Here is a 24908-nt window from a genome sequence, read left to right as displayed (position 1 = left end):
GCTGCTTCTCATCAGACTTGTGCTCCAAAAAAGCAAAACATAAAATGGATGCAAAGTGTTCATGCCAGCTTCCAGTTAGCCAGACGTTAGCTGATGCAAAGTAGCTCATCTGGTGGCCTCATTTGGGCTATTACAAGCCAAAAATCTAAGCTCTCTGTGTGCGGTTCCAGCAGCCACACAGGGAGCACAGGCTTTAGCACCAGGGTGGGTTGAGACCTCTGGAAAGGAGGCACCTCTAAAACCCTGTCAGTTATCAAATGTCACTGATGTTTTCTCCTACGAAATCTGATGATTAATTACAAAATATTTATTTAAAGGTTAATGGATACAAAAGATGACTGTCACATTGTTACCTATTTGCTAGCTTCTGCACAACCGATGCTCTTCTCATGTTCTACGTTCTTTTATTCTATGAAATGCTCTTTTATTACACACTAAAAATATCTGAAACACAATAAATACTTACCCTTTGCAGCATCATTATTAAGTTGTTTTTCTCTTTTACAAAATGATCTTGTTCTCTTTGTGCTTGTTGGACAATATGATTGGCTTGTTTTTTGAGAGCAGATATCTTTTCCTAGTATAAAAAGAAAATAATCACAACTTAACATGTTTTATTTTCAAAGCACAAGACAACCTGCAGCAAGGATCCTATTCATGAGAGTTCATCCATCCATGTGAGTGAAGCAGTAGAAAATAAAGTATTTACAAAACAGCTTACTGCTCTGAAGGAGATCATTAAATAAGATTTAGACAGTAAAGAGACCATTTATTCAAGAAACAAAAGAAAAATTGCGTACATTCTTTGATAATATGGTGACTAGCATCCATATACTGAATAGAACTGCTTTAGAGATGCAATTTCAGGTCTCTGAAAAACTGGTATTTAATTGGTTGAGATATGACCTTTATGACTGATTATAAAAATTAAGATATTTTCTTAAATTGGTGTTCTATTATTATTTTAACAAAATCATTGAACATCAAGATCAAACAGCAGCATGAAACAACTGTTGTTTTGTCCAGAGTGCGCAAATCTCATTTCTTAAAGAAATAAAAACAACACTTGGGTACATTTTGTAGCAAATTAAAGGTTTTAATTTTCATACGCAAATATACAAACAGGGCATGGAACTTTAGTGATTTATTTCCTTTTGGAGAAGAGCATGATTTGATCTGTGTGGGATGTTATTGGACAATCACATTTACTCTGCTGCAAAAGTTTTTTCAAAGAGGAGAGATTTGCATTATTTCTTACAGACGGACAGGTTATAGATCCATTTCATCTCCTTTATGCTCAACAATAAAGAACAAATGAATCAAATTGTTTGTGCTTTTACCTTCCTACTGACAATGCTACGCTGATATTCAGCTACTTCACGCAGGAGCTGTTGTGTCAGATTTTCTTTCTCTTCATCTAACCTGCTTTCATGTTCAAGCTGCTGAAATTCCAGGTCTTCAAAGTGTTTGCTTTCTATGTCCAACAGATCAGCATCCTTAAGCAAAAGAAAGAAAGACAAATTAGTAATCACGCTTTCACTGACACCAGAGTAGATGTACTTAAAAAATCAGTCTAAAACGCATTTACATATCTTGTACAACATGTTTAAACAGGAATTCAACACTTTTAATTAACTACTGTCATAATGAGAGAAAATATGGCTATCGTTTTTTGATGTTTCTTTCTCCATCACTCCTACTGTCCTCCCGCTGATAAAGACGAAGCACCATCACCGTGAGGGAGCTGCTTTGCAGAGTTCATATCAAGCTGGTGCCTCTTAAGATGACTCTGCTGTAGCCTTGCTGAGGCACCACCAAAGCCTGAACCCACCTGGTAAGGTCATCATGTGCCAAACTGGGACAGCACCTGCTTACCAACCCAAAAGGACAGGAAGTATCATCCCAGTAACACCAGAGAACTGCACACTGAATTAATCAATTTTGGGAATACACACTCAAACAAAGGAGTCTGAACCACAGTTAGAAATTCTCTGGGGTCTAACCCAAGTACCAGCACTGATTTTAGTAGCAGACATGCAGATGAGACAAAAGATATGTGAGGCTGTGTGCTATCAACACCCTGCCATCACATCAGCTGTGATGTCCAACCATACCAGTTGCTCTGGATCTGACAGTTGTTCCCTGTGGAAATACACAATTAAAGACTCTAGCCATCTACCCTAGGCAGTAAGTCTGCTACTTCAGAAAAGGTGTCAGCCCCCTTTTATGCATTCCCCTGGACCGAGGCCAGATTTTGTCAGGAAAAAGAGGTTGAATGCTGAAGACCTGAGAAATAACAGCAACACACCTGTCTTCCACTTATGGTTGTCAAGATAAAACTTAGGGTGCTTTTCAGCACAAGAATTGAATGCTAATCTTCCTCCCGCAATGCCCATATATTTGTAACATGAATCCCTACTTACAAGTTCCAAACTTCTGAAGAAAAAGGTGTTTTTAATAATCACAGTATTATTAAATGCTAAGGCTCTCTAAAATAGGCACATTGTACATAACTTGTTAAATAAGAAAACCTACATCCTGTAAGCAATTTATCATTTTAGAGAAATGCAGGTTAACCTTATTAACTTTTTATTTCGACCTAAGGCAAAGGTTAGTGACTGAGACTAGCAGATAAGTCTCTATAAAAGCATTCAAAACCAGCTTCCAATGTGCTTCCAAGGAAAGACACAGGATGCAGAAACTGAAGAATCCAAGTTACTATACAAAACACCAACATCTTCCCATTATTCTCCAAAGATGTGCCTTTGACTTGTAGGAGATAATTAAGAGATCAAAAGCAAAGATGTGGGATAAAAATAACAAGAAAGCGGTTACCTATAACACAAAAATGCTTCATTCAAACCAACTGGTCATCTTCAGCATTCAAAACAAACAAGCTTTGCATGGGCCATGGAAGTCAACATGTTCGGGCTATTTCATATCAAATTAATTGCTACTGAAGCAGAAGAAGAGACAAATTTCAGAGAAGGCAAATGATAGCCAAAAAGGCAAGTGATAGCCAGTTCAGCTCATGAAAAGCTATATTCTTTGTGAGATGCACAAGAATTTCACCACACTTGGTACCACTGTGTCAACTGGAGATAAAAAAACAAAAACACACCTATACCTAATTTGAAACCAAGTCCATTTTCAAATTAAAGCCCTCCACAGGGTGGGTGGTAGCAGCTCAGCTCTGGAGCGGCCGCAGGCACATGGCAGCGTGATCGGCAGCCATGGGGACCGAGAGGCTGGGCAGCCAGCAGGAGCAGGGCACAAGGGTAGGGGCACAAGGTCTGGCTCTGAGGGTGCCCACCGAGTCTTCACCGTGCTACTCAGCAGCAGAAGAGTAGTTGTTCTCACTATAGGTAACGGCTTCCTGAAGCAAGGAGCAAGTATACTCCCTCCCTTTTATTAAAAATCAATGGACATCAAGATGTTGTAACTTGTAATAGATTAACAAACCACAGACACAATGATTCTTTATTGGATTTCCAAACCATAAATTTCTCCAACATCTCCATTACTTCTGTAATGGCACGGGAGAAAATTTGGTGGGAGAGAACATGGCCTTTACTTCAGGATGCGGTGGCAAGTCCATGGGTCCATACCATCTGCAAAAATTAGGAGAATTTTATCTGAAGAGTAAGGCATTTCCTAGCACTGGATAATGTCTCTTCAGCTCTCTGCAGGAATCCAGGCATCTTTCTCATTCTCGTGCTATGCACATCTCTATAATAAACTCAGGCACATGAGACTAAACAAGCTTTGGTGCTTTCATACAAACAGTGAAGGATGAAGCGTGCTAATTAACTGTAAATAAGCCATTAGGGAGATCAATGTTTTCCCTCAATGCCTTCCACAAGCCCCCAGGTTTCACCCATCTCCGATGAAGTGTCCTCCCAGCCCAACAGAGATGGCGTTTATTCAATACAGACAGGAGGACACATCCAGAGGGTTTGCCCACTGGCTGCCCACTGCCCACCCCAACCCAAACTCCAGACCCACCCCGTGGGCAGCTGCCACAGTGAAAGCATCTGCCCGCTCCCCTTGGCACAAATTATGGAGTTACTGAAGCCCCAGAGACAAAGCAATAAGGGAACTCATCACCTTCACACCCATTGCATTGGCAGTAAAGTGGCACAACATAACCTGTTGCAAACTCAGATACTTAATCCTGGGCTGATTCGCAGGGAAGAAAAGATTTTCTATATTTTGGGTATGATACAGTAATTTTGTAACTTCTCTCTCACACTTGGTATCTGATTCAGAGATGCTGTGCACTAATTCAGTGATAACTTGTGCTGCTTCAATCACAGCAGCCTCAGCTGACCTTCACCACACTGTGCCTGGAATAATGCAAGAGATCCAACTCTGCATTTAACTGCACCCCTAGATTTCTAGTTTCGTCCCACCTTCAAATTCAAAATCATTATTAAGCCAACTGGAAAAAAAGAAAAATATAAAACAAAAACAAACACACACAAAAAAACACACACACAAACAAAAAACCCCAAACAACAAGATTTCTAGAAGCCTCTTAGTAGCCAACAGTGAAAAAGAAATTAATACCATCCCACAGCAACAAGACTACAGCTTCTCATGAATTTATACATTCAAGCACATGACTGCACAGGAAAGGCTTCCCTTCCTTTTAATATGTATGAGAGATTACATAATATTTTTTTTGGTCACTGCTCTTACAGACCTTACTCCTGATATAAAAACTCAAGCCAGGAGAAAAACAAAGAAAGAAAAATAAAAGAAGAAAATAAACAAACAAACAAAAAACCAACCCACAAACACAAAACCAACTCGCAACCTAGTTTGACTTTCAGATGGCCTCTTGAGCTTGCCATACTGATGCTTTGAAAATTATTTTGCCCCCCGCTAAAGCTACGTCTATGTGTTGTAGAACCTATACAATATTAATGAATAATACATCTTCCCACACAAAACAACTGTACTTTCACAGACAATATTGTAGCTTTTCCAGTTGCAAATAAAACAAAATAAAATCAAGTTGCCATTAGAGCTTATGCAAAGGTTATGATACCAATGTGGAACTTTAGAGAGTGTAGGAAAAAACAAAGCTATTTTAGTAAGTGGTATAATGTTCAAAATGAATTTTGCAAAGGACAGTTCAGGCTAACATCTAAGTTATAACTTATTTTTTTCAGTGTATCCATGGCTTCACTGAGACAGCTGTTTACAGCACTGTAAAGGAGGGGGACACCACAACAGCATCAAACTATAGAGGCAGGCAAGTGCTGCTAAAATGGCTGATCCCACTGACCAAGGTTCAGTTCCTGTCTTTGTTCACACAGGTAAGGAGCGATGCTCCACCATCCATCTAAACATCACAACCACTCCCACACCATCTAGCAGGCCTATGCGGCTAATTACAGGCAAGTGGCCCAACACTTTAAAAACATTCAACACAAAATTATTTCTAATCTGCCCATGTGCACTCTACTCGTTTGCCACTGCACGCATCATCCATTACAAGCATTCCACAAATAAACATAACCCTTGTGACTATTAGTAAGTATAAGTTGCAAACATGTTCAGACACTTTGTTGGATACTTGAAACAGAATATATTACACTTAACTCTTAAAAAAAAAAAAAAAAATCAACAACAAAAAAGTGCAATCTTGAAACTTGCTACTGACCCTCTTCAGCTGCTGCTGTAATTGTTCCCTCATGGACTCAGGGCAATTATCAAGCTGCGTCTTCTGCTCGGAGTAAAGCTCCTGAAGCCTCTCTAGTTTTTCCCTCTCAGCATCAAGTTTTAATTTTTCCTGAAGCATGAACCAGAAAATAAAGAAAATTACCTTCAAACCCAAGCAGTTAGTGATTATGACAGTGCGTGGCAAAACCTGAACGAACAGCTGAAGCATGTCGGTGAAAGACACAAACCTCTTGTTAGTTGAAATGCAATGGCGAGATGCAAAATGATCAAAACAAAACATTACTCATTTTAGCGCGGTGATTAATTCTCTCCCTCAACAGTTTGTTTTGTACCCACACCTGGATGGTGCCATTCAACCCACTGCACAAACACTTGTCTCACCTAATGAAAAGAATGAAAAAAAACCCAACCAAAACAAAGAGCAAATGGTAGCCATGTTAGTGAGGTAACTGATGAAGGAGAGATAAGAGAGTAGCTTTTAGAAAGGAAAATGGATGGAAAGTGACTGTAGTCTGGCAGTGAGGGGAAAATAGATCATCCCAGAAGTAATTACATGCCTATGTGCCTCTGTACAGGTAAGTACATTTAACAAGCAGTGAAAAATCAGAACAAGACAGAGCTTTATAAAGAAGTAACTCAGCCAGGAAATTCTGTTACAGCAGAAACACCAAGTGATTTAGCAAATTAATTCATTTGCTTCAGGGTCCAGGAACTGTAACCTGTTCTGGAGGATCAAAAGGGGCTCCTTGACCTCCCTGCTCTCCTCCAACTAGTTCAGCTTTCCTCAAGGTCTACTGGAGCAGCAGTACTCCACACGCTGCATCTCACCCTCAAAAGCCTTTAACCTTTAAACCTTCGTAATAGAATACTGCATGATTCACTGCTGTGAAGAACGTCTGTAGACCACTTAAAACTACCCTGTAAACTATTGCTTATCTATGGACTGAAGTCTGGGAATGAATAAATCAGAGTGTGAAGAATTTTTTCAATGCCTTTTACTTGCATCTACACTGGCCAACAAAGCAGATGCATTTTCTTCAACTGAGCAGTTAATGCTTGACAGGCCAGGCATAAATAATCAAGTGAGTCCCTGAAGCCCAGTGCTCTGCTACCTTCTGCAGTCACAGGGGTATAGTTCCTTTTTCTTACTGCTTGTTCTATAGTTATGCATCTCCTCTCAGATGTTCTCTGACTCCCTTAACACTCAAAAATTATCAGTGTTAGCCCCAAAAATTCAGCTTCTTTCGGGTGCTCCAAGAACGGCTCAGTTTTGCCACGGTATCCACTCATTTGTCCTCTCTGCAGTCCCACTTACTATGTAATTTTAAAATCAAATGCAAGGCTCAGCAAGTGCTGTTTGATGGGACACTCTGCAGCACCCTGATGGCACATGCCACAGAGAAGACACTTACGTTAGGATACAGGACTTGCCATTTCAAATTGTGGGATGGTCTTTCCCCAAAACCTTCTCTTTGCTGTTCCTGACGAGGTTCTCAAATCCTCACACATGGCAGAGGCAAAGTAACAAACATGTATTAGCTGCCTGCTTTCGTTATGGTTTTATCTCTACACCTGAGTGGGATCGAGGGGCTAGGATTTCATTTTCTGAGTGTTTAAAAACAACAGGAAGCACTGTCATTCAAGGCCAATATCAACCAAATTCCCAGCTCTGTTATTTTCATTTACACGTGCAGCTTCTCAACTCATATAATCAGATGAACAAAATGCTGAACACAAGAGTATTTTATTTTTTTAAGCTTGTAAATATGAGCAACTGAGCCAGCATATTCAATTACCTGGACTTCCTGTACTAGCCTCTGCATTACAACAACAGCAGCAGCTGGGCTCAGAAATATGGAGGATGTAGCATGTGCAAGCTGCACAATGAGGGAGAATCATGGAATCTTTTAGGTTGGAAAAGACCTTTAACATTGAGTCCAACTATAAACCTAACATTGCCAAGTCCACCACTAAACCATGTTCTTAAGTGCCATATCAACACGTCTTTTAAATACCTCCAGGGATGGTGACTTCACAAGTTCTCTGGGCAGCCTGTTCCAGAGCTCGACAACCCTCTAATTGGAGACATTTTTCCTAACATCCAATCTAAACCTCCCCTGGAACAACTTGAGGCCGTTTCTTTTCATCCTATTGCTATCTGGGAGAAGAGACCAACCCCCTCCATGCTACAACCTCCTTTCAGGTAGTTGTAGACAGCAATAAGGTCTCCCCTCAGCCTCCTTTTCTACAGGCTGAACAGCCCTGGTTCCCTCAGACAGTCATCATAAGACTTGTGCTCCAGACCCCTCACCAGCTCTGTTGCTTTTTCCTGGACGTTCTCCAGCACCTCAATGTCTGTCTTGTAGTGAGACACGTGCAATTCTTGAGAAGCTACCTCTAGATCTCTGTCCCCAAGGAACCCTGTTTGCCAAGTCATCCTTACTTCCAACACAAAAGGAAATCTATGAATAAACTGATAGCTCACCTTCTCACAAACCTTGGTGTCCATTTAATATTCAACCTACGGTCTGCCACATTGTCCTTTTCTGCCCACCAAGCAATCTAAAGCAGCAAGGACGTTTCTGTCATTAGCTGCAGTATTTTCCCTCTGAAGCTATTAATAGTTCTCTAAATGTCAACACACTGCAACAAGCACGCTCATTCATTAACAAGCAAGTTGAATCTCGAGTGTGAGGAGACATCATCAGCAAGTATAAAACTCCCTGAGAATCCTGCCAGAGAGAACTGCTACTTCCCTCAAGAAATGAGAAATGTATTCCTCTGAGATTGAAAGTGATACTCATCTGGGCTATTTATAGCATAGGAAGTGCTAACATCTCACCAAACTGGCTCCCTTCAAAATGTGCAGTCTTAACAGGAAATACCACTTTCAGCAATGAGAGGCATTAGATGTTTTACAGCTGTGGAGTTAAGTTTGCTGACATCTCTAACCTTGCATTGGTAAAGCCGATTTAATTCACAAAAGTAATTTAGAGAAATATAAGAATGACCAGAATTTTTTCACACAGTCTCTTCTATAAATGGACCAAGGCAAGTTCTTTTAGAAGGGAAAGATTAATAACTTTGCAAGCTCAGTGCAAGACACTGCTGAGCCAGGCCTGCGGCTGAGTCTGCGAGCTTTTTGCTCAAGAGCAGCCCATGGCAGAGCTGTGAAAAGAACCCCTGAGCTCCAGCTGCTCATCCTCATCTCAACCGTGTGAGCTTGTACTTGTTAAACATTTATCTGCAGACAACCGCACCCCAGCGTTGAGTCCAAAGTCGTGTTAACTGTAGTCTGGTTGAATTCTTAACATCCTGTTTCCAGAGAAAAGCAATACAGCTCAATAAAGCATAACATCTGGTCTAAGCATACTGCCCAGCTTGCCCTGTGGTCTACCTCTAGACAGATGTTAAATGAACCCAGGGTCAGCTGGGATACAGAGCAGGACTGGCTTGGTTTTTGATAATGCTGGGGCACAGCTTGGATCAGTTTTGGAGGATATCTGAATATCATGAAGGATGGCAGTAGCAAGAATTGACATGCGACACTGTCCCATGAGAGCACAGGATGCCAGCAGAGCATGTGTGGTATGAACACAGACCACAAGTGATCAACATGGGTCACAAAAGTAAATCAACCTTTAGATCTGGTAGAACTTATTTTAGGGCAAAGAGAGATATATATCCAACACATCACATAGATGATGAGGACATAGAGGACATGAAAGGACTGTATTAAAGATAATCATAGCCCTTAGAAGAATGGCAACAACAGGAAGAAAGAGACTGATTGCTTCAGTGCTGTCTCCTGTGGTTAAGGATGCCCTATTCCTGATCAATACTGCTACTTAAAACCCTGGCAGCTCCACACACCCCTTCTGCAGAGAAATCATCCTACTTTTCAATTTGTCACTCATCGCATTCTGCTACTGGAGGCAGGCAGGCTAAAATTGCACAGCGGCATGTGTCTGTATGTGTATGTGCCTTCTGAACCAACCTTCCTGCATAAACTGGGAGACTCTGCAGAAATGAGTCAGAACAAATGCACATGAAACAGAGAAAGGTTCTCAAAAATCCAGATACAAATTGGAAAAAAAATAAAGCAAGAAACCTACTACTTTTACCAAGTCACTGTGAAATGGATGGCATGGCTAGGTGAACTGGGCTCACTCTACAACCTTCCAACTCTCCCCAAGCTCCCCTCGCCCAAAAATAAAAACAAAAAGCAATGTATGTGTTGTTTTCATAAAGAAAAGTAAACTGCTAAGAAACCTATAGGTAATAAACAAAGAAAGAAAAAAGAAAATACTGAATGCCTTCCAATCCTCTTCTACTTTAATATTCCAGTCTGAAATACTCCAGGATCTTCCTCAGTCAAGCTCACCTACAACTCAGCATGTTATAAGGTAGCAGCATTTCATTACCCACACCAAGCTTCATACATGCACACCCTGTCTCTCAGTATGGAACAGTCTCACAACTCTCACAGGTGGGAGAAGCACCTGCAGTTCTTTGTTCTGAAAAGCTCCTCCATCTCACCTTCATGCCTTTACCTCTAGCCAAACCTCCTCCTCTTACACTCCAAAAGAACATCCCTCCCCTCCTCCAAAATAGTCTACTGCAAAAATTTGAAGGGAAGGAGAAAGAGCAGACTACAGAAATTATTCCTTTCTACTTGGAAATGGTGTGATGCTACAGAGTTTGTCCATTCAGCAAAATGTTACGGAGAATAAGTGGAAGAGCAAGAAAATCTGACTTGAACAGCTCACTGATGGAGTTGGCCTAACCCTTGCTGTGAATTTGTAAGCAAATAGTCTAGTCCCTAACAGAAAGCAGACTAGGAAATGTTATCTGCTCTTCAGTGTTTACTTGCTGAAAGAGGCAAATGGTACATTTAGGGAAAGCGTTAAACCTGGGGTCTACCAACTCTTCCAACACTCCCACAAATGGAAAAAGCATTTCCAACGCTACAGATGACAGAAATCAGACCACATACAACTCTGATGAAATGGAACAGATCCTCCTGTGCACAAACTGTACCTGCTCCTCTTCCATATTTTTCAGACTACTCTTTCCTTCATTCCTTGATCTCTTGCAGGACAGAAGCATAAAACTCATCACAATTCAGTTTTTTGTCACTAAATCCATGGGTGTTTCAAGAAAGAAGCCATTAACAGGAAAAAAAAAAGTATGCCAGGCATACGAAAAGGAGTGTAATATGATAGAAAAAGGTATTTCACAATACTTGTTTTTATTGTATGAGTGGTAACTAAATTGCTATATAATGGACTCTACACAGTGATGGCATCCGTATAAGATCTCAACAGTTTTATTTCACATGCATGTATAAAGCTAATATTAAAAAGCACTTTAAACCAGAGTAAGCAATCCCTCTGCAATGAATCAAAAAGGTTTAGAATAATTGCATACATTAACTTGCTTGTAAGACAATTCAATTTTTTTTTAATTTCTAAGCTCATTCTCTAACCATTGCAATGTGTTTCCTCATGAACAGACAGGGAGGCAAAAAAAAACCCTGATTTTACAGCACTGTTCCTTCATGCATGTAGAAGAGGAGGAAATAACCATCCAAAACAGAAGAAAAAAAAATATGTGTATAGTCTTCAACATCTAGATGACGATTTTCCTTAGTGGCACAAACCATTCTACTATCTCCCTCACAACTGTTTTAAAAGAAAGCTTCTGAATTCAAATTTTTCTCCTCCTCATAATCGTATTTTTCCTCATCGGTGTTATCTCTATAGGATATCCTTATGTGGATATATCCAGTGGATGCAAGTATTCCTTAAAATACCTAATCTTGTGTATCACATGTTAAGGAGGATAATAATGTTTTAGACACAGTAACTCATCCATTCAAAACACCTGCATACATCTTGCTGACCTGGAGTCTGACCAGGAAAGGTTTAAAAGGCTATGCTATGGGGCATAAACTTGTCAGATTCATCAGGATAAAAAACAACAGCAGGAATTTTAAATCCAGGAGAGAAAGGATTGGGTAGAGACCATCAGTATATTTAACTTTGATTACTGGTGTCCCCGTTCATATGACTCATCAAACAGCTGCTCTTTCCTTGACTCAATTCTTGCAAGTCTTTGCAGTACTAACTCAGCAAAGAGCCTGAGCTTCAAATGTTTTTGCGTATCTGGGATATTCTGTTAATGACTGAAAAATACAAAAGTATATGGACAAAATTAAATGTATTCCAAAAAAAAAAAAAGACAAGTTCTCTGCTGCCAGCTCCTCCTGATTCCTACTCTTGAAGATGGACAGGAAACCCAAGTTGAAAAGTCCCAGAGTATGTATTTACACCATGACAAAGATCAATTTCCACCAAGCAAAGGTCCTCCAGAAGAAAAAAGAATAACCTCCCCCTCTGAAAAAGCAGTCTAAACTTTTGCATAAGTAATTGTTTTTAAGCTCTCTGCCAAAACACCCATTTAGCTAAGATTACCTCCCACAGCACTTCTGCTGAATTCATTACTCATTTTCAGTTATTCCTATTTATTTATGTTAGATTATCCTTTCTTTTTTTTTCCCCAGATGTGTTGCTACTTTCAGCCTCATGCTTTAACTTGGACACATCAGAGATGGTAAATCATTAAGCATCCTTCTCCACTTATGCTGGACTGCATGTTGTAAAACTTCACAGACTAAGGAAGCATTATAGGAAGAAAAATTACTTTGCAAATCTGGATTACATCCAATCGGCTAAATACGATTTTATCCTAATTGCTTATAGACAAACGACAATCCTGAACCAAGTCTCATGAGTGAAAGGTCGTCGGGAGGAAGTCATAGTTGTAAATAGCTCTGTGGACCTGAGATGCTACTCCACTTGAAACAACAGCATCTTTACTGTACACCTATAGCACAGTAACATGAACGACTGCTGCTGTAATAACTTGGAGCTGGGCTGGATGGTGGGGAAAAGGGAATTTGGCTCCTGCTTGCTTGTTTCTCGGTAATGCCCTGCTTGCCTCTCACCAGAACAGGCTGTACACAGAGTAATTTTGTCAACATCTGTAGAAAAGCTCTTTCGTGGAAAACTCCAAGCTACATTTCTCAAATTGTGTTACTAGTAACTTACCAGGGCTGCCTCTGCATAACTGAACCTTGCAACTCATAGCTTAAATGCTGCTATTCAAATACATAGTTGGCCACCTTTTTTGTGGATAAAACCAAACATGTAGCGCATGGTAGCTAAAAAAAAACCCAGAAAGAATGAGACAATTTTAAGCTGTGCTCAAGAAGCGCGACCCTGGAGGCAAAGAAGACCTTCCTCCGCACACTAACACGATTTCCAGCACAGCTGAAAGCACAGGCCATGCCAAACAGCTCTGGAAATCACCACCCCAGCCAGGACAAGCGAGTCCTGTCAGCACTTGTACCTGGCAGAGATGCGCCACAGCCAGAACTAGGCCCAGTCCTGCTATGATGCTGAAAGTGTCTGTCATCTTCTTTTCCAAATGGTAATGCCTCACAGCTCTCATTTCCAAAACCTAAGTAAACCACACTAATTGCTTAATTCCATACAATGTGTGTGGTGGCACACTCATAAAAGCAAGGGAAATGCTTTCAACTCATCACAGGGCGTGGGCTACATTATCTTTCCCACCAATTAATTTGTTCTTCCTCACCATTAGTGCTGCCACATGTTCAGATAGGGCTGAGCACAGGACTTGAACAAGATGAGAATGCAAAGTACCATGTCACACATAACGTGCCCCTCAAACTCCATCCCTGATTTACAAGCAAGGTGTTGAAACTGAACTCACAAATCTCCTGCCTTCAAGTGTGTTTTCCAGTTGATTCTCTTGCCTTTCAAGGGCTAGGCGCTGTGGTTTTAAGACTGTGCAAAAGCTGGCAAAAATTGGTGTCCTCATCTAAATGAATTGTGCATTAAAAAAAATTTAATGAAAAAAAAAAAATCAAATAATCAGGTTGAAAGTAGTAAAAGAGCTTCCACCTAGAGTCTATTTCAAGTACATAACATGGCCTAATAACTAGGTTGTAGTTTATGACCTCTCTTTTCAAGAATTTCACAAGCTTTTCAAACAGGTGCACGGGTAAGGATGAAACACAGCCAGGCAGGGGTTTCCTGTCCAACAGGTGCCGAGATCAGTGGCAAATTCCGGGAGATGCTCAAGTCGCTCCAGAGACGAGTGCCGTCATGTACGGCACTAACGCCTCAGCATCGCCTTGTGAGTGAAATTAACCTCCCTTCTCACCTCCGGACAACACCATGCAATGCATTCAGGTGTCACTGCTGTATCCTGACAGAAATGTATCCTGACAGCTACTTTCCAGGAAGCATCACCAAAACCAAGACCACCAGTATCACTAGGGGTGAAATATTCAGGCAACTAGAAGAAACTGTGACCACTGTGTGGACACTGGGACACTTGTTCTTGCAAGAAACAACACAAAAACTACCATCAACAGGGTAGAGACTATTGGCCAAAACCTGAGCCTTGATTCTGTTGAAGAGGTCATAAGCTCCAAACTATTTCAGCAACAAGGGCCACTTTTCCCCAAGCATACCTTTTCTGGTCCTGTACAAGTACAGAGACAAGATGTTGCCTATCTTGGATCAGATCTGCAGGCTTGCAACCTTAAACATACAGACACACAAATCAAGCTTTGAAAAAAACACTGTTGTTTCAAGTCAGACAGAAGTTTCATTTGTTGACATGATGAGCACCACCTGTTTTGCTGGCTGACACTACTTTCTCCAGAACGCTTCAGCTGTCACTTTATATTTTGCCTGTTTGCAGAAGCTTGTCTCCCATTTCTTTTTTAAACTTTCACTTTTAGGCAATACTTTCAGACATCTTCCAGAACAAAACCTGTGGGCTCCCCAAGAGTTTATTTCTACAAAGATAATTTCAGTAAAGCCATAGCTTTAAGTCTAGAGCACGCATTCACAGATGGATTTTTTTGTTTGTTAAAAAAAAAAAACAAACCACAAAAGACAAGTAAAATATTGTAACTGATCTGGCTAGTGCTGTTCTTCACACTGAAAAAGTGTTTTGAGTGAACCTGCCTTTTAAATAACAAAAGTGCTTTTTCTAGGCTCTCTTCCATGTTCTAGTTCAACCGAAAATTTAAACTAGACCTGACATTTTAATTTTCTGACTGCTACACACTAACGTTCCATCATATCACTGCAAGGAAATCTAAACAAACTACTGGTTTTAGAATAATTTGCATTAGTTTCATGGAACTTTGAGGCTGCTAGAGAACAAATACAAAAGGCAAAAGCTCTCTTGAATTTCTGGATATGTTACTCGTTACCATGTACCAAACAAAATTTCTAGCAGCATCCTTTTGGAAGGTATCTGCTTGCACCACCCTACCTGCTCTTACCCACTTTAAACCCATCTTTATACTACAAAGCAGGTACGGAACACATTTCATGGACAACTCAAAACGTGATCACAGGCAACGCTGAAAGCTGAAGGATCACTGAGGGATACACAAGAACCAGGAAAAGCACAGGCAGGAAAGTCCACGGAAGTTCATGCAGAAACTGGATGTGCGCTACCACTTCTCCGGACAGAGAGGTGGGAGCACCATCCTCCTCCCCAGACACAGGCTGGGTGGGCACGGCTGCAAAAGAACATTCAGGTTCATGACAGGGTAGGGAGAAATTGAAGGTAAGAAGCTCAGAATAAAACAATGCAAGCTTGTAAGGCATTAATTAAATGGGAACTGTAAAAGAGCTAAAAATGTACAGCTTCTCTAAGCAAAAGCAAACAATGCACTTGACTTCCAGATATTTCTGGAAAGCTTAAAAAAAAAAAAAAAAAAAAAAAAGAGGCAGAGAGACTAGCTAGAGTATTTTCACAAGTGACAGGTTTAAATTATAAGGTAGAGGATGAAATTTAAAAAGGAAATATTACTGGCTGAAAGCCCTGGAAAAACTTCCTGACCTTGAGTTATTCTTGGTGGTGGCTCATCCCCTGCAGAGAAGGGAACTGCCCGTCTCGGACACCAGCAGAGAGGCTGCTGTGGGGAACCAGAGCTCCCCTTTTGCATGGGGACAGCTTCATCTTGCAGGCCCTTTCCATTTCTCTACTTAAAATCTTACTATAGTGCTATCCTGTTTTGCAAATACATGGTTATATATATTTGCTGCATATTTGAGAGCAATTAAGTATCTGTCCCTATCGGAGAACTGATTAATTCCTTGGACTTAATCACAGAGAGACTGTTCTGCAGTACTAAAATTGTCAGCCAGCAAAAAAAATAAACCAACATAATTGCCTTAAAATTATATACTTGACAGATGTATCATATATATTTCTATACAATAATAAAGCCATCTTCTGAAACCGCAGCTGCTTTTGGTTTTTTCCCATTCAAAACGTATCACCTACAATGGAAGGTAGTGGAACAGTTCAATTAATACTGTTCTTTTTAAACAACAGATAATCCAAGTCCAAGCCCTGTATGGATTTTTCATTATTCAAAAATATCTTCACAGTAGGTCACGTCTTTTCACTTAAGTGTACTATATTTTGCTCGTCAAGCATACCTTGGGAAACAAGACTGTTACAGGGAGATGATGGTGAGACAACTAGGTTTTTTTCTTCGATATTTATCATGTAAATTTAGTTAAAGATAGTACTTCGTAAAATAAACTCCATCAACATGTTAATCAAAGAAATGTATTTTGAAGATGAAAGGGAACAGAGCACACAGCTAGCTTAAATAACTCAATTACCTTTGTCTTTTCACCAATAACATTTCTCTCCAGCTCAGCTATTTTTCTGTTTAGATGATCCAATATTTCCTTCTCTTTCAGCAGCTCTGTTGTTTCAGATTTCTGTTCCCCATCCAAAAGGGCACATTCCATATCCAACTAGGAACACAAAACATTTTTCAGAAGCAGTCCAGATTAAGAAGAAATCTTGATACACATTATTTTCTGGGGGAAAGGGAGTGAGTTGGTGATTTTTCACAAGAGAAACATTTTAAAAAGAGGAGGAAAAAAAAAGGTTTACTGCCACAAAAGTTAAAAAGAGATCACAAATTGGAGAAAAAGTAAAACCGCAACATAAAATACTGCAAAACAAAGTCCGAACCAACTTTAGTTTCCCAAAAGTTTCCCAAAACTTTTTGCTTTTCTATCTCTTCTCTGTGCTTCCCCTTGCTATGATACTGTACCAACTCCCTGTGTGTCGGCTCCGTAGGAAACCCTTCTGGAACAGCTGTTTGTTTCCTGTCGCTGATAATTGGAGTAAGCACAACCCAAATGCCTGGCCAGCTTAGCCTGCAACTGTGAGATTCCAGAAGCCAAGAGGGTGCCAGCATACTGCTGCCACTGTAAAGCCAAGGAGGTTTGAAAGGAAGTTGTGTCACTTCCTTTATCTTTAAACCGTTACAGGAGATACCAATATAAAACTCCCCAGTGACACAAGGTATTTAGATCAATTGAGTGACCACTAAACAAGCAAGATTGTTCTAATTCCACTTAGGAGTATAACGGTTACAGCTGGGAAAGGCTAATCTGAATATCACATCCATCTCCCAGCTGGGGAAAAATAACCTTCATAGTAGGGGACTGCCAGGTCTGTGACTCTGTGCCTAATCCTGGTGAAAAAGCAGAGAATATGAAGGCTACCTACATCCGCAAGTTCCCTAAGCACTTGCTGAGCCCATCGGACTTATGCTATGTAGCAAGCAAGACATTTAAAACCAAAACATATTTCATACCTCTCTGGAGGATTCATCCATCTGGTCATTTAAATCTTTGATCTTCTGCTCAAGTTCTTCCAAGTTATTTAGTATTACTATGCGCTCCTCCTCCAGTCGAACAAGCTCCTGCCCTCTTTGCTCATCACTTGTGCATTCTGGTATCTGCAGTTGCACATTACAAGAGGTTCATTAGAAAAAAAGAGTTAAACTCTGTCTTCCCTTTCCCCTTTCATATCTTGTTCATTTTAGACAAGTATGGTACTGCTAGTTTTGACTCCATTACATACTCCATGTCCACTATATTGCTATTTCTATATTTAGAAGGTGTACAAGAGAAATAAACATGATACTTTACTTCCAGGCATTGGAAGTAAATACTATACTTACCAGTAAATACTATTCATTCTACAGGAATTATTAAAACCTAATCTCTGTGAATACTTTACATACTGTGCTATTTAAGTTGTAAAAAATCTATTTTTCCCTTATAAAAATAACACAGATAGGTGAAGACGCTTTTTAAGTAAATTTCAGCTGTTCATATAATAAAAGTCAAGAGGTAGAGCATTTTTGTAACCAGCCATTAAGATGGGCGGCTTCTGTAACATAGAGACAAAAGTTGGTTCTGTCTCCCCAGTTAGCACTGAGGAAGCAGTAGCCTTAACGTTGCTATTTTCATTGCCATTTACTTATTAGATGACTGTGCCAAGAATTAAATGACATTATTAAGAAAATACCTCTGATCTTATACCAGCAAAAGCTAGATCAAAGAGTATTGAGTTTCCAATGTATTCTTCATGCTTGTCTGACCTCAGGGGCTTGTGATCCAATCACTCTGGTGAGGCTGCTCACTCATTGTCCCCAGTCAGAATGAGAAGTGAGCTGTGCACATGGTGTCGCATTAACCACTGGACCACACAGCCTTGCTCAAAAGAAGCTCAGCTCAGCTACTGAGCGGCTATTCTGAGAGCAGGCGTTTCATCCTGAACAAATCTGATCTCGATATTTTAAAACAATGAGCTGTGTCTCATAAACACAGTTGCTTTTCATTGTTTTTCCTAAGGGCTAGGCAGAACACCCTTTACAATGAATGAATGAATGAATGGTATTCCTCGATTAGCTTTAGTAATCCCAGCAGGAAAGCCTCTTTTTGTCCGGTGTCCTGTTCGGATAATGCTGACATAACATCTTCGATTTCCACTTCCTAATAAGGATTTAAAATAGGATCTCTTATTTACACGAAGAAACAAACAAACGAGAAAGAAATGCAAGAGCTCAGCAACTTGTACGTGAAATGTCTTACTACCTTTTCAACATGGAAACACCAAAAGCATCAGCAGACAGATTTCCAGAGAGATTTCCCTTTAAAAGATAAAATGTTTAAAAGATGCGCAGATGAGGTTCTTAGGGACATGGTTTTGAGGTGGATTTAGCAGTGCCAGGTTAATGGTTGGACTCTAGGATCTTAAAGGTCTTTTCCAACCAAAACAATTCTATGAATCTATCACACACACCTCTCTCTTCTACACATACTTATATCTTGATAGTCAATAGAAGTGTGCAAGTTAAGCAGAGGCTAAATACAATTCATATTAGGCGCACAACTGTGCTGAAGCTCATACTGTGTGTAGATAACACAAAAAAGGAGAGGGACAAAGAATATTTGAAGGTGCAAATTCATTTAACAGAATCCTGCTTTTATGGCTTTGCTTGGTCTTATTATGAATATAGTTTTTTAACACACTGCCTGTCACCAGGATTTGCTGGGTGGGCACATCAGAGCCGAGGCACTGACCCAAAATGACGAAAGGTCCTCGTCCCAGCCCAGAGGAGGCTGCTGCTGCCCCAGCTGAGCGATATTGTAAGGAATGCTGTTAGCTTGTTTTTTAAAGTGCAGTTTCCCTTCAGTAACAAAACAGCAATTTGAAGTACACAGGAAACAAGCTGCAGCTTATGAAATGCAGGAGTTGGGTCAGAGCAGCAAGAGGCTGGCAGCCACCACGCACCCCATGAGAGGTGACAGCTGATCTCACAAGTGGCTCAGGTCCAGCCGCAAGAAAGGGAACAGGACAGTAAATTCGGCTCAGGCAACTCCTTTTCACCTCCCGTGCAACTGTTCTGGTTTGCTCATGAGAAAACATCCTCCTCTTACAGAAGACAGGAGCCTCAGGCTGGGAGAAGATGGCACAGCTTCCCTTCCCTCCTACATCCCAGCAAGGTTCCTGAAACCTTCCTCATTTAACCTTCCTTGTTTTAGTAGCTATGATTTTTGAAGTAAATCCTTCTCACTCCGAAAAATCCTAAAAATCTTCCTGAACTGTACATATCTCTGAGAGGAAAAAAAAAAAAAAAAGGCAAACAAAAAAACCCCAACAACTTCCAGTACCAATAGCTTCCATAGAAGATGTAATAATTGCTTGCTGGCTGCTAACTTGTATGAACTCCGAGATTAATTCTCACACCTAAACCACCCTAACTGCAGTCCCTGTCAGGACAGCTGACTCCTAGAGGAGGATTTCAAGCAGCTGAACCTGGATTATGCTCTTCCCTCCTACAGAACGTTACCTTTGGTGTGATGCTTAGGTAGGATGATTCGGTGGCATCTTTCAGGAAGCCGGGAGCAGCGAAAGGTGGAGGCTTCGCACCTTCGCCAAAATGCTCGTCAGCTCTCAGAGCCCGGGCGGGGAGGAAAGCACCAGTGCCACGGCTGTGGCTGCTCAGCTCCGAGAAATCCGAATCACTTGCAGATGATTTCAAGGGGCTTCTGAACCTCGTTTCCAGATTCATCTGGGAGTCTTCAAACACTGAATCCTCGTCGGAGAGCTGAAGTTTTTCGAGTTCTTTGTTAATTTTTTGAACATCAGCAACCGTCGTAGCTGCAGCGGGGTCGCTGTCAGATTTGGAGTACTCTGCGCACAGATTGAGGATTGTCTCCAGCCGCTGTCGCTCCTAGTTTGAAAAACAGATAACAGTACTAAGCATCACATGTGACCTAAAGTAAAGATGAAGTTAAAAAAAGTTTGCTGTTTTTACAGGGAGTTTTTTTTGTTGGTGGTAGGTTTGGTTTTTATTTGTTTGTTTTTTAGCGTGAAGGACTGAAATCCTCCAGTTCTACATACATCTCTAACACTTAGAGATAGTAAACAGAGACACATAAATTACAGTGCAAGATGAAAAATCAAAAGTAATACGGAAGAACTTAAAAAATTAAAAGTACGTTTCACAGAAATGAACAGCTACTTAAATAAGATGCCCTAACACTTATTTTTCTTTCCAATATAGAAAATTTTAATATTGATATAGTTTATTCAGTTTGTTGTAACCATACCTCCTTTGTATGTATACACGTCCAGTGAGCTCACTGTATGAATCACTAATTGTTCCACTTCATACTTAATACTATATTCCTACCAAGCTGCAAAATATCACACAGATTCTAATTTCTGACTTTTTTGGATATTTTGTTAACTTAGATTCTTTTTTTTTTATTATGGGGGAAGAGGTGGAGAATTAGTCCACATTTTGAAACACACAGTTTTAGGAGCATTAACAGAAAAATGAGGTATCACATCTAAAATGAACAGATGTCAAAATAAATAGAAGTGAGAGAAATCTTTATTTACCAGTTCATTCAAATTCTCTATGGATTCATACTAACATTTCAGACTTGTGAATCCGAAGGGCTGTGCCAGTTTTACCTGCCATGCCCCAAGTTGCTATAAACATTTAATTCCTGAAGAATTTCTACATCTTTATGATACTTTATAGAAAGTATCAGAAGCTACATTTGTATCATTTTACTATATGCACGGCTTCCTGTAACTTTCATTTCAGAGGAAACTTCTTTAATTTTTAAGAGGTCATGCTTTTATGTAATTTCATGTTTCTTTTGCTAAAGAAGAAAAACAATGTGAATAAAAAATTGCTTACCATAAGCCTATCCAAAATTCTGCTGGAAAAAAAAGACCACTGTGAGAGTTCCATGCTTGGCACTAATACCGGCACTAATGATCTCATTTCTGATTTCTAGGAAATCCTTCTTATTTTTAGTAGCATTGAAAAAGCAAGCCAAAAAACCCCAAATCCTCAGCCTCCTTCCCCAGGAGCCACTGCAGGCATATGCACTTTCCAAGTTCTACCTGGCATTACATTCACAAACAGGACTTGCAAAGCAACTACTCCTGACAGTCCCAACACTCCCCATGCCCAGCAGCAAGCGATACCAAGGCTCAGGCAAAGCAGCTCAGGCGGCGCATTGCCTGCCCTTTCCCTGCAGAAAGCCGCTGGAGTTTCATGAAAATTTAACACCGGTTTACCAGCACTCAGCCTTTACACAGCTACCAAGAGATTACCCGGTTCTACGCACTACACGTTCACATCACCCCACATCACTCGCGGTTAAGAGCTGCATTTCTGAGCTGGAGACCCCATCTGAACCCATCCGTTTCCAAGCACTACCCAACCGAGAGAGCGCTGCGAGACAGAAATTTTGCCTTCAGGTAGCTTATTTCCAGGTTCCCACTGCAGGTTTCCTCTGAAGCCTCCTGTAATGGCAGCAGCAGGGACAAGCTGCTGGAATAGCGGAGCAGCTGTGGGGCAGCAATTGCAAGCTTGTATTTCCCACTAAATGGGTCCAGCAGATCCTGCAGGCATCCTTCAACCCCAAATGATCGACATAATTATAACTCCCCAAAGCCTTGTTCCCTCCAGGCAACCACTGCCAGACCCTAAGCCTCTTCCCTTACCCCTCCAATGCTGCTATCCTCCCTCTTACTAAGACTTTTGGCCACGCATCCCAATTCCTAAAGTGCTGTGCAAGGGCTGGCTAGGATCACCGGTAATTACACAGCTCTCCCTGTTGTGACAGCACAGGGCCGGGCCCTTTCATACAGTCGTTGTAATGGTTATGGATGGGAAACATGGCATCAGGACACGGAGCCCCATCCTTCCCTGCAACAACAGGGGATATCAGGGCTCTGCCAAGCCTCCATCCCTTGAATAATAATAGGAAATGGCAAATTTCAAAGCACAGCTGCTGCTCACCCTGGCTTAAGCACTCAGGTCAGGGGCTCTCACTGCAAACCTGCCCTTTGCTGAGCAGTCAAACAAACAAACAAACAAACAAATATATATATATATATATATATATATATATATATATATATATATTCTTTCCGCTAGTCTCAGATGCTCGGGAAAGCTTAAAAATTGCTGGAAAACCTTTGCCAGTCTTAAAAAAAAAAATCCTGATGAACTTTCAGACACATGGCAGAAATAATGATATCTCTCACTTCTATTCTGACATGTGCCAAGAAGCTTACGGACAGGAAGCTCTGTGGTTATTTTATACGCCCTATTCTCATCATTTCATCTTGGCCAACTCATCCCAGCTCCAGCACACCTGCATTTAACTGTTTCCAGAACAATTTTCTGAGTCAAGCAGCGAGCAAGGAAAGCACCCCTGCAATGAAAAGTGCAAAAGCAGTACCACATGGAAAATCCAGTCAATAATCTTGCAACACTGAACACAGCAGAGGGGAAAAAAAGGTACGTCAAAAGAAGGAAATTGATTTAAAATCAGCTCTGATGGGAGGGAGGGGTGCTGAATCAAGCCTTGAAAGCCTTTCAGTGAATTTTACCATAAAACACCCTTTCCAACAAACTAAAACATCTCCATGTATTTTCAGTGAAGCTCTTACCTGCTAAGGAAAGGGGTACACAGGTCTTGTGCACTTTCTGCCTGAGCAGTTTCACCGCTCCTGGCGTTGACAAAGCTCCACAGCACCCATGGATGGCTGCAAATTTAGGTGCTGAAGGAGAAGGGTGGGATAAGGGGATAATAACCCTCCTCTGTTACTGATTAGCAATGACATTAAGAGACCTCCCTGGCACACTGTAAAGAAAAATATTCCAAAATAGCAGAGATAAATACCTACCACTTTTTTTTTAACAGAAAACCTGTCAGTGACTCCTGGATTTGTTCATCTGCTGTATGTCACGTATATGAATTTTACAAATGCAGAGAGGTGATGCTGTATCTCGATATTAAGACAACACTTGGTTAATCAGCTGTGGCAAGCAGGAAGCTTTTTAGATAAGTGCCACTAGCAACTGGATAACCCCAGATTTCATTAAATATACATGTGCATTCTGTCCTTTGTGACCGACACTAATGAGAATTATGGCTAGTCTGTGCAGCCGGGGCTCCCTTTGCCTGAAGAAGAGGCTGTTGCTCTTTTCAGCTATCAAACAGCAGCACGTTTCCACTGTTGCTCTTTAAAAACCTCACGGGCAGGCAAAAAAACAGCTTCACAGCAAAAGCTTAGAGCAGCAGCTGGTCAAAAAGGATGGGGGAGAAAAGAGGCAGAGAAACCAAAGAGGAAACCAGCAGAAACACCCAAATGTTTCTTTTTCTTTATCCAGCACCCCACTGACAAGAGGCAGGAGAAAAGTTTCTTGCTCCTTCCTGCATTTCTAGTGAGCTGGTGATTTCACATCTGCCAGATACTGAGAAGTTTATTTTAAAGCGCAACTTGAACTGGGTCTAATCACAGCTCGCCCAACTCTTCTTCCCTTTCTGTCCAGTTCGCATCAGTTTCTCAATCAAGCCTCATTTATTTTCTCATCTTCAGCCCTGGCTGTTGCTATAATTACTCTTTTGGCCCTGAAGGTACCATTAGAAGCAGGGAATCCAGAAGAAGGTGCTGTAGCTCATGCCCGTCTCTCAGCAGTGATGTGCGGGGAACCATTCCCAGCAGAGGCACCTGCCCGGGACAGCACTGGGAGCAGGGGACAGGTGGTGCAGGGACCAGGCTGGAACACCTCGTCCTTACCTTCCCGGAGCAGGCACAGAAGAAATGGAACGGCAGAAAGCAGAAGAGATCGGTGTCAGTGAGTAGAGCCAGACTCCAGGAGGAACCGAGCAGAGGACTTTCTGCAGAACCAGCTGCCGGTTCTGCAGGAACGTGTTGGGCTCCTGAGGAAACACTGTTGGCTTCCAAAATATCAGTGTTGTTCAAAGCAGTACCCTTCTCCCCCTGCAGTACCTATGGGGATGCTCCTTTCAAATCACAGAATGCTAGGGATTGGAAGGGACCTCGAAAGATCGTCTAGTCCAATCCCCCTGCCAGAGCAGAAACACCTAGATAAGGTTACACAGGAATGTGTCCAGGCAGGTTTTGAATGTCACCAGAGAAGGAGACTACACAACCACCCTGGGCAGCCTGTTCCAGTGCTCTGTCACCCTCACTGAGAAGTTTTTTCTCAAATTTAAGTGGAACCTCTTGTGTTCCAGCTTGATCCCATTACCCCTTGTCCTATCATTGGTTGCCACCGAGAAGAGCCTGGCTCCATCCTCATGGCACTCACCCTTTATATATTTATAAACATTAATGAGGTCACCCCTCAGCCTCCTCTTCTCCAAGCTAAAGAGACCCAGCTCCGTCAGCCTTTCCTCATATGGGAAATGCTCCACTCCCTTAATCATCTTTGT

General features: G+C 41.2%; 1 protein-coding gene across 8 annotated transcripts in view; it reads right to left on the bottom strand.

Annotated features, from left to right (window-relative positions):
- PHLDB2 (pleckstrin homology like domain family B member 2) overlaps positions 1 to 24908 on the bottom strand; it is a 130360-nt gene that overhangs the window by 29510 nt on the left and 75942 nt on the right. For 5 of the 8 annotated variants that reach the window (XM_065076142.1, XM_065076134.1, XM_065076125.1 and 2 more), the window contains 6 exons: positions 19982 to 20365; positions 17435 to 17578; positions 16443 to 16580; positions 5672 to 5800; positions 1341 to 1496; positions 467 to 577 (listed from right to left, as the gene is read on the bottom strand). In XM_065076142.1, coding sequence (XP_064932214.1) covers positions 467 to 577; positions 1341 to 1496; positions 5672 to 5800; positions 16443 to 16580; positions 17435 to 17578; positions 19982 to 20365 — 1062 coding nt within the window. The remainder of the gene's footprint in view (positions 1 to 466; positions 578 to 1340; positions 1497 to 5671; positions 5801 to 16442; positions 16581 to 17434; positions 17579 to 19981; positions 20366 to 24908) is intronic. The other 3 variants (XM_065076145.1, XM_065076158.1, XM_065076166.1) reach the window with 1 other exon arrangement.

Source organism: Columba livia, chromosome 1 (genome assembly GCF_036013475.1).
Source record: "Columba livia isolate bColLiv1 breed racing homer chromosome 1, bColLiv1.pat.W.v2, whole genome shotgun sequence".
In the NCBI taxonomy this organism is placed as follows: domain Eukaryota; kingdom Metazoa; phylum Chordata; class Aves; order Columbiformes; family Columbidae; genus Columba; species Columba livia.
This window is presented reverse-complemented; position numbering and strand designations above follow the sequence as displayed.